Raw genomic sequence first — 10,634 nt, forward strand, 5'->3', positions numbered from 1 at the left:
CTTAGAACTCTCCCATTGCTTCTGCACAGATGAGGCTTTATGTTGCATTACAGGGGGCGAGCCCTTCCCAGCCTGAGAAATAACTAGATTTAGAGATAATAAAAAAGAAGTTGCATGACCTCAGAGAGAGGCAGAACTCAGAGAAGTGCACCTGTGCTGCTAACTGCTGCTGCCGCTCAGAGAGCCTTTGCTCCCTCACTTGAAGCTCAGAGCCCATGACTTTGTCCTTTCCACTAGAAGCTGCAAGGGGTCCCCAGGAGCTTCAGCTGGGAGGGCAGCTGGAGTGCAAAAAGCGAGCTCTGACAGCATGAGCCCCCAAGTGCCTCTGTAGCTCCTACTGCAGAAGATCGTCCCCTCTTCCATTCCTGACCTACTGAGTCCCTCTATTGGTCAGGGTTCTCCAAAGAAACAGAACCAGTAGGATGTAGATATATAGAAAGAAGAGATTTATTATGAGGAATTTACTCGCATGGTGTAGAGACCGAGACTCCCAAGATCTGTGGCTGTTAGCAAACTGGAGACTCAGGAGAGCCAATGGTGTCCTAAGGGTCCAAATGCCCACAGGTGCCAGATACAAGAAAAGTGAACAACAATATTTTAGTTCAAATCCAAAGGCAATAAAATATTGATGTCCTTAGGGTGCCTGGGTGGCTCAGTTGGTTAAGCCACTGCTTTTGGCTCGGGTCATGGTCCCGGAGTCCCAGGATCGAGTCCCACATTGGGCTCCCAGCTCCACAGGGAGCTTCTCCCTCTGAACTTTTCCCCTCTCATGTTCTCTCTCCCTCAAATAAATAAATAAATAAAATCTACATTAAAAAAATTGATGTCTCAGCTCAACAGACAGGAGGAGTTCCCTCTTACTTGTGGGATGTCAGCCTTTTTGTTCCATACTCAGGCCTTCAGTTGATTGGGTGAGGCCCACCCATATGAGGGACAACAATCTGCTTTATACAGTCTACTGATTCAAATGCCGATCTCATCCAAAACACCTTCACAGACACACCCAGAATAATGTAGACCAAATATCTGGGCACCCTTGGCTCAGTCAAGTTGAGACTTAAAATGAACTGTCTTAGTTCCTTTCCACATTCTGGAAGAGAAAGCTTTATATATATTTGTCAGAGGAAATGAAAAAATCTCTGATGCTACACATCACATTCCAAGTCAGTAAGGGCAGCAGATTCTGATGGGTATTTCCCCAGGGTCCCTTTGCACCCCACCCACCCCACACTGGGTTCTGTTTCACTTATTGTCAAAACCACAGGTGATTTTGAGCCCTCAGTATTGAGTTTCCAGTACCACTATCATATGGGGACAACAAATAAGAGAGAAAAGGCAGGAAAGATAAGGACATTTCCGTTGCTCTGAAGTCCTAAGAAAAGTAGGTGAAACGTATTTCAAGTAGGTTTAGTCATTTCTTTGTATTTCCAAAGTCTTTGTCTATAATTAAACTCTGAATCCTTAAATTTCTGCAAAGAGAATTCCAGGCTTTCTGCACCGTGTTCCTTACTTTGAGGTGCTGAAAAGTTTCAGAACCTAGGCAACTGGTTCTCTGTCCACATACCTGTCCCTTTTGTCCCTCTCCTTATTTATTTATTTATTAAAATTTTATTTATTTGAGAGAGAGAGCGCACAAGTAGGAGGAGTGGCAGGCAGAGGGAGAAGGAGAAGTGGACTCTGCTGAGCAGGGAGTCAGACGTGGGACTTGCTTTCAAGACCCCAAGATCATGACCTGAGCTGAAGGTGTCTGCTTAACTGATAGAACCACCCAGGGGCCCCTCCCCCAGCCCTAATTTTGTTTGAGTGCACTGGCCTCCCAGGGCAGCCACCTCAGCTTTCCCAGGGTAATAGAAGCTTCCAGGGGGGAAGCTGCCCCAGGGACAGTGCTGGACAGTGCTGCAAGAACTTTTGCAGGGTTCTGCGGATCTCTGTTCTCCCTTCTCTGTCTCTGCCTTGCAGAGAAAGAATATATGAAGGCTCTTATTCTGAAGCATGCTACTTGTCTTAGGAGTTTCAGCTGCCTAGCCAAGGATGCTGGGGCCTCAATCTTTTAGAGCACCCCTGGCTGTATCGGGGCATGTAGGTAAACCAGGTAGAATGTGGAGAAAGAGGCTGCTGGACGCTCAAGGCTGGGTACAGATGCACTGACCACATCCTTCTCTGACTGGCCTTTATTGAGTCCAGTCCTGCCCTTTGAATGGACAAGAGGGACTCCTGTCCATAGCCCTATGCTTTAGCGCCCCTGGGCAGCTCTGTCTCTCTCTATGGTGTGAGGAATCTGTGGGCCCAAGAGAATATTCCTACCTGGGTCCAGATCACTCCTTCTAAGCCAGCTCAAGGTACTAGGACCCTAGGATTCCTGCCAGTGGTGCTCAGGGCCCAAGTAGACTCAATCCCTGGATCTGTGCATCTCAGGGTGGACCATGCCACCAGTTTGCATATCTTTAGATGCCAGGGGCAGCCATGGTGGGATGTGGATGGAATGTGGGCGTGGTGTCCACATTTGTATGCACAGCCCCCCTGTGGTGTATGTGTGTGGGGCAGGGGTAGGAGGAGAAGCAAGTGGGCTGCCTGCTGGGGGCCAGCTCTCTTGGTGTTGCCACATTCTGGTGCAGAACTCCAAGGAGTCCAAGAAATTCTAAATTTGAAACTGGCTTTCCCTGTTGTTATGAAGTTATATTTGTCAAGATAGGAGAGCAGAACATTCTATCTAGCACTCTGCTAGCTCGGCTTACACTTTCTGAATACTTAGTGTCAGGTTCTGGAGGTTTCCATCTGTGCTGTTGCCCTGGGCTGGGAAATATTAGGAGAGGGTCCAGTGGTGTCCCCATGGGCACCTGAAGGACGAGGAGCAGCTTCCCATTTGGCAGGATTTGGGGCATTGCCCCGCGGAAAGTGCTCACCCTGTGAACGTGGACATAAAAGCCTTGAGGTGACTCTGGAATCAAAGCATCCGTGCAGGATGTACTGGAAGGTTCTGTGGGAGAGGAGAGCTGGGAAGGTTCCGGCTGAGAAAGGACGTTGCCTAAGGAGAGGACAGTGTGGGGTGATGTTACAGGCTCAACTGGGTACCCCCAAGTCTTATGTTGAAGCTTTAGCTCCCCATGTGACTGTGGTAGGAGGAGGGGCCATTAAAGAGGTGATTAAGTGAGGTCATGTGCATGAGGCCCTGATTCAGTAGAATGGTAGGAAGAGGTCCTTATTTATGAGAGGGGCCTGGGCCACAGGTACAGAGGGAAGACCTCGTACACACACAGAGGCCCACTGCAAGCGTCTTCCCACCTCTGGATGTGGGACTTCCCTCCCCGACTAGGAGACAGCCAGTCTGTTGTTGAAACCCCCCACTCAGTGTGTGACCCTTTGTTATGGCGGCCTCAAGCTCAGATGGGGTGGGGGTGAACCTGGGAGCACGAGGTGAGACGGTAAAGGGGTAGCTCGCGCAGAGCGGGATCAGAGCACAGAGCCAGAGCAGGGTGGGCGGGGCCGCAACAGGAACCGGAAGTGGCTTCCCCTGAGGACAGAGAGGGGGCGGGCCTTCCTGGCTCACACGTGCGCATCCTCAGTCTGCAGGAAGTTCTTGTTGGCCCATCCGGAGGAGCGCGGACGCCTGTGGGAGGTGGAACCCCCAGGAGCCTGGGGCCAGCGGGGCAGCATCTGGCTGAAGGTTCGCCTGCAGCAGTCACGACCTCCAGACTGTGAGTCGCAGTGAGCGCTGTGCACTTGGAAGCACAGGTTAATGCTACCCATCAAGTCAGGCCCGTCCAGGTTGCAAGAACAGAGGACGGAGGGAGACCAGAGTGGTGGCTCCTTGCCCTTGGCCCACCATCCTTTCCCGAATGAATGACAGCTTCTAAACCTTGTGCGAGATCTCCCCCAATGTAGCTAAATCAGAAGCTCCCTGGGACGAAGGGGATCCCCGTGTATAACTAGAAGTGATCTCAGAAACCTAGAAGATGAGTGTGCGCACCGGGTTCAACCGGCTGGAAAGCCGCACGAGGGTTTGCTGTGACGAGCCAGCCTTCCATGCCCCCTCCCCTTTCCGCTTGTGGGAGATGACACGCGTGTGTACGTGGTGGTGTTGCATAGACAGCATTCTGCAAAGGAGTACCTTGTCCTCTCTGTCCTTCTTACTGGCAGCATAGTAGGGTGCTGGGTGGCGATATTGTTTATTTGGGCAGCCCCGTACAGACGGACGCTGCCCTCCGTTTGGTGTGTTAGAGCTCCACGGTGTGTTGCCGGCGGGGTTTTGATGGAGGGTGTTTCCGAGCAATGAGAATAGGCAAAGGGAGGCAGCGGGTGGGAAGACCAGACATACGGGTGTCTGGTTCTCCGAGGTGCTTTTTAACAGTGCGTCTAACACCTCTCCCACGTGGAGCATGGATTGCACACTGCTGGTGGTTCTTAGCTGAGTGCTCAAGGTGAGGGGCCCTGGGGGCAGGGCTGGATCCACGCAGAGCGCCGTTAGGTTGCAGGTGCAACGTATGGGTGGGAGTTGCTGGGAGTTGCTGGAGGCCAGTTTACTGGCCAAAGTGAGAGCACTGGCTTTTCCTCCCTCCTGGGAAAGAAAGCTCTTGTCAGTATCAAATGCCATAGACCAGGCTGCAGGTAGCTCATTAGGGGGCAGTGGGTAACTGATTTACCCTAGGTGGTGACAGGGAAGAGTGCCTTAGAGTTTATTGATGATAACAGTGATAGGTTTTGCTTTTATGGTGCCTTTCAGCTAGAAGGCTTAATGGATCTTTACAGATATTAATGGGGTGACCAGGCACCTGGGAAGGAGGCCATGGCAGGACTGTGACTGTGATCCTAATGAGGCGGTTAAGTGACTTGCCCTGTGGCATCCACAGCTAGAAATGAAGGGGGAGCTGGCCCGGATCCCCATGCACTAAGCTGAACAGCCGAGCGGGTTTATCGAGGAGCTTCACAAATGAGCCTGCAGCTCCCACGTGGACGAGGCCTTTGTGTCTTGGACGTTGCGGTTCCTTGGCTGGGAATGAAAAAAAAAAAGTTTGCATATCAGAATGTGGAAATGATGTGGAAATTGCACAGGCCCGAGGGGGCTGGGCAGGGGGAGGACGTTTTCTCATAATTGGGGAGATTGCTTTCCTCCGAAGAGAATTCCTCGGGGGGTTATTTCCAGAGCTGAGAGTTGGTGTGGTCTGGTCACAGGAAACTGAGCTGGAAGTCAGATGCCAGACTTGTCACTTTAACTCACTGTGAGATTTGCCAACTCTCTCTTTAAAACAGCAAATGAGGGAACTTTCACAGAGAATGTTCCAGAAGCATGCTTTGAGTCCTTTGAAGGAAGAAGGGTCATCATTATAATTAGGATATAATCAGATTACTTAAAACTATAATTTTTATAAAATTCAAAATTACGATCTTTTCATTGGCTGTATAAATCATGGCTAGTTCCCAGTTTCACCCACAACTTCTGTCTCCCCCAGGGCCAGCAGTCAGGATTTTAATTCACTCAGGAAGGTTTTCAGCCAGCCAGCTTCATCTTGTAACAATTTTGTCAGCGCTGACATTTCGGGTTTTTTTCCGGGTTGGTGAGTGGGGCTGCATATGCAATCACAGACTAGCCCAGATGCTCTGCAGTTTCTCAGTTTCTAGTCTGTCTGCCTTCATGGAACTCTGTGAGTGTTAGCCCATTAGGTTTTCCCACAGGTCACCAGACAATGCAGGTTCTGGAATCTTCTCTTGCCTTGGAAATCTCACAGAGCCATTTAATTTAATTTTAGTTTTTAATCCGTGATTCTCAGAGTTGCTTTCTTAAATTGTCCTGTTTTTCAAGTTCTATCTTCCTTTATTTCTGGCTGTTATTTTGGAGGTTTCCTACAATTTCATGTGGTGTAGAGATAGAACTGTAAGCAAAAAGCCCAGTGGAGCCAATTGCTTTTTACGTTCTAAGTAAGGCGTGGACATTTTACATGGTTCCAAATGGAAGTTAACTTGTACTTCTTTCAAATGTTTCAAAATCTATTTTTGAAGCAACGACCTTGATGGACTAGGTCTTTTAACGTTTGCATGGATCTTGCCTGTTGATAACATCTGTGGCTTTTAATGGCCCCGAAAATATTTACAGGGTTTTCAGAACTTTTGAGAGAAGGCGTTTGTGGGAAATGTTTTTCTTCCTACACTCAGTTACATATGAAGCCTTTGAAACTTGACCAATAGGATCATAATTCTATCTGGTATGACTTCTCAGCTTGCACATGCCTTAAGTTTCTTTACTGGAGGAGATGAAATTGAATGCTCCAGCAGCTGAAAGTTCCTTTACAAAAATGTGGCTGGAGACAGGAAGTAATTGCACACAGCTTTAAAAATAAATTTTTTCATTCTTTAGGTTATAGTTTTGCCTTCTTTCCAGGTGCATTTTTTAATAGATCCAGTTGTCATCCAAAGGGGAAATAGTTTTCCTTTATTTATATTTAATTTTTAATGCTAGAGTGTACATAAAAGGATGTGAAATATTTGAGCTGGAAGGTGGGGCCATTTTTCTAAAAGTCTGAATCCTAGAAGACTGCAACTCTAACTTTATCTCAGCTTGTTCTGGTGAGTTGGACGTTATATAGTGTAATTTTATGGCGGTGGACTACGGTGGGAGTGCTTAGAGCAGAACCACCGTACTGTACGGGTTTTTCCTAACGCTGCTCTTTGAAAGGTCATGTGGCTCCCTCTAGTGGCCATTTTCATCTATTGCGTCCTGTATGGTCACTCATGGATGGTCCCTTACCTTGACCTACCTGTGTGGTTGCTTCTCAGATTCTCATCCTGACGCTTCCAAATTAGAGCATTCATTTTTAAAGATGATCGGACCTTTATTGGTTAGGGATAAAATACAAGTTAACATTTGGTAGTTTCTAGCATGCTTTAGTCCCTACCACATAAAAATGTAGTTTCACAAACCAGAAAGTGTAGAAAATAATGGATTGTCTACTTCATTGCCTCATTCATTCATTCATGTATTTTCTCATTCATTCAGTGGATTACTGTGATGGAGGACCTATCCATGACAGGCCTCTGGTAGAAGTAATAAGGATACAGTGGTGAATAAGGCTGGCTGTCTCTGAACTCATTTATGAGCTTACATTTTTGCAAAGAGAAGTACGTGGGCATCCATTACTGCATTATATAGAAACTCCAAGACAGCACTAAAGTATGTGGCTATTTTTAAATACTTCTTACTCAGTTTTGCCAAACCAAAGTTGGCTAATTCATAAAGTCTGTAAATAAACTTTATAATTTATGTATATAGGTAACAACTAAATAATCTATTCTTATTTGAAAAGAGTTTTTTTTTTTAATTTAAATATTTTATTTATTTATTTAATTGACAGAGCGAGGGAGACAGTGAGAGAGGGAGAAGAAGGTTTCCTGCCAAGCAGGATGTGGGGCTGGATCCCAGGACCCTGGGATCATGACCTGAACTGAAGGCAGACGTTTAATGACTGAGCCACCCAGGCGCCGCACCTTTTTTTTTTTTTTTTAAGTCAGTCCCATGCCCATCATGGAGCCCAGTGTGAGGCTTGAACTCACGACCCTGAGATCAAGTCCTGAACTGAGATCAAGAGTCAGATGCCTGACTGACTGATCCCCCCAGGTGCCCTGCAAAATGTGTTTCATTTGCATTTTCAGCTCAAATGGGGAAACCTATTATTTTTTTTTTTCTAAAGGATCTGAATGCCGTCTTCACACACACATACCTTCACATAGAGATTGTGGGGTATAGGAAAGAACACAGTGGGATAAGAAAGTCATCCCTTTCTAAGTTGGGACTGATTTGGTAAGAGGGTTAGGGGAACTGAATTAAAAAGTGTGATTATGGACTCTCTTGCAAGTAAAAATTCCAGTGAGCATGGAGAAGGACCAAGAGTAGCATTGGAGGCGGACTCCATTTAATGTCTGAATAATGGAAGAAAAGATCGTATTCCAGCTCGGAAGTGATTGAGTAGAACCATCCATTCCCATCTCCCCAAACCTGGCAGGTTTCCCCCTCCTCCGGAGGGCACTGTAGCAGGTATCATATTGTAAGTCAAGAGGATGAGATTGGGTCGTGGTAATCAGTGCTTTCAGAGGGGTCCCCGGTGTATTATTAATCTTTTGATTGTCCACTCCCTTGGAACTACCCCCATTTGCTCATCCTGCTCTCTTGCTTGGGGAGGGCAGCTCACCCAGGAGATGCCAAGGACGATGTGAGCAGTCAATGGCAGACTACTCCAGATAAGGGGCCCGGACACTCCGAAGAAGGCAAGAAGGTATGGTCGCGAATGTGTCATTTTAGGAACGGTTTTCCCAGCAATCATGTCGTGCTTGTTTAGGGGAGCTCTAAACCTGCAAGACATCTTCCTAATCACCTTGGCTTTGGGCTTCTCCTTGGCAGTGGGTCGTTGATTCATACTCAGAGCTCTGTCCTGCGGTAGGCGGAGAGTCCTTTGTAATTAGACTTTTCACAGTCCTCTTCTCTAAGCTTGACAAGCTCTCATGAAGCCAGAACTGAACAGAGCACAGGGCAATCAGCTGTAACCTTGCATTGGTAAGGAAATATTGAAAAATCTGATTTTCACATTCTGCCATGGACCGGCATCTTTTAAGCAGAGCAAATGTGTGGACAAATGTCTTTCTTTCCGCCTCTGTCCCTTGAGCCCCGATGCTCGAAAATGGAATATGGCATTAGATTATTATAGAACTCAGAGTGGTGGGAGAAGAAAGCTGGGAATAAGGACAGAGACTCAGTATTAGTTTGTGGCCCATTGTCTGTTGTTCAGTGTTTTATAAGATTTTGAAGTGCTGTGATACCATTAAGGTTTTCCTGAAGCCAAGACAGACCCTCGCCCATACAAGGCAATTCTGGTAACATCCATTTTCTATACGGAAGGGTCTTTGTCTTGAAGTCTGGAAAAGTTGTTAATCATTTTAAACTCCAGAACTTCCAGTTGCAACTTGTGAGCAATGCTGCTTATTTTGGAAAGTAGATGGTACAGGGATAGAAGACTCAACATCAAAGGCATACGCTATCCCAGTAAGTGCTGGATTGCTTTAGAAAAGCTGGCAGAGGAGGGCTCTCCTTTTCCTTGGTTTGCAATGGAGGAAGGGGCTCATTGACAGCCTTTCCAGGCCACTGAAGCGAGAGTATTGTGCTTTGACTCTTTGTTGGTCCCCAACTTCGCTCGTAAGCCTTGAAGGCCATTAGAGGAAGCAGTAGGTGTTCGGTGTGATGTCATGGCCATGACCAGGAGTCCGGGGAAGTCCACAGACTCAGGCACATGAGTGCTACCTTTTGAAGTAGTGCTTCCTTGCTTTGCTCTTTCTCTGCTCTCCATGGATGGGCTCTTCAGTTCCTGCCAGGAAATATATTCCCACCAGTAAAAAGGTCCTCAGAGCATCTGATGAACAAAATACGGGGTCCCCGTGGCTGGCTGGGGCTCTGGAGCCCGGCTCATCTGGCCTGAATCTGAGCACACAGCATGTGCAAAGGCCCAGCCAGGACACCGGAAGGCCCCTTATGGCAGCACCAGAAAGCTGTGTTGATTGTTTTCTGATTCAGGAGAGGACCTGTGGAGAACAGGAAGAGAGAAAGAGCGATCAAGACTGCGGAGTGGAAGAAACAGCAGCGGGGTGGCTTGGAGGAGCCTGTGGGGCCCAGCCGGCGGGGAAGGAGGCCAAGAGGACAGCGGTGGAGGCGGGGCTGGCCTGGGAGTCCCAGCAGAAGCACCTGCGGCCCAGCTCCTGACTCCTAGGGGCAAACCCAGGCCTCCTCGAGGGGCCTGCCTGGGCTCTGGGGGGCACGGGCGTGAGCGCACACCCGGCAGCTGGCCTCTGCCCTTGCTGTGTTGTCCTTTGAGGAGAAAGGGACGGCACAGACCCTGCCCACCTCAGGCTTGTTTTGTGGGCTCAGGTGATAGGAAGCCTGTAAAAGGGCTTTCTTCCTCAAGCACAGAGATCTCATAAGCAGGTACAAGCAGCCGTTTTCCTGGGCTCAGATCTCAGAAGTGTGTTTGTTAAACCCAACATGGCTTCTGTTACCTGGGGTGAATTGGTAGAGACGGTGCTAGAACCACGCGGATATGCCTCTTTCTTAAGCGCAGTGAAGCTCCGAGAAGGAGCTGCGCCTGTTCTGGTTTGTGCTGCAGAAATCTGTCTCAGGTTTGCCCCCTTCCCCCGCAACCCGCTCTACCCCAGACGTCGCTGTGAGACCACAGACACCAGACGGGTTTCTAGGGAGACTCGTTTCTTTTCCAGAGAAGCTTCAGCGGGAGCGGAAGCTCCCCGAGGATGGTGGCAGGGACTGCCTGGTGCACGCCGTTTCTTAGCGCCCCGCCCACGGCTGGCCTGGGATATAGGAGGTGCTCACAGTTGGCTCCAGGCTATAGGAGGTGCTCACAGTTGGCTCCAGGCGGGCATCAGGATCTTGGCCGTCACCTCAGTCAGAGGGGAAGCCACTGGAGCAGATACCGTGCTGCTGGCCTTTAGACGGCGTTCGGTGCCATGAGGTCAAGGTGACCGTGCAGCTAGTGGCCGCGCCGCTGTGACATTGGCCTCCGCTGCCTGCGCCCCCTGCTCGAGACATGCACTTGGGAATTCGAAGCTGAGCCAAGGACCGTGCCCGTAAGGCCCTGGTGAGGACAGGC

The 10,634-nt window shown here is 48.8% G+C and overlaps 1 protein-coding gene across 2 annotated transcripts in view; it reads left to right on the plus strand.

The window, feature by feature from the left end:
• The window catches only part of LOC122893846 (protein FAM169B-like), an 85,973-nt gene extending 75,762 nt beyond the window's left edge, over nt 1–10,211 (plus strand). For both annotated transcript variants that reach the window (XM_044231129.1, XM_044231130.1), the window contains 3 exons: nt 3,564–3,695; nt 8,173–8,261; nt 9,551–10,211. In XM_044231129.1, coding sequence (XP_044087064.1) covers nt 3,564–3,695; nt 8,173–8,261; nt 9,551–9,736 — 407 coding nt within the window. In that variant the 3' untranslated portion in view covers nt 9,737–10,211. The remainder of the gene's footprint in view (nt 1–3,563; nt 3,696–8,172; nt 8,262–9,550) is intronic.
• Nucleotides 10,212–10,634: the final 423 nt, after the last annotated feature.

This window comes from Neovison vison, chromosome 13 (assembly GCF_020171115.1).
Source record: "Neovison vison isolate M4711 chromosome 13, ASM_NN_V1, whole genome shotgun sequence".
NCBI classification, from domain to species: Eukaryota; Metazoa; Chordata; class Mammalia; order Carnivora; family Mustelidae; genus Neogale; species Neogale vison.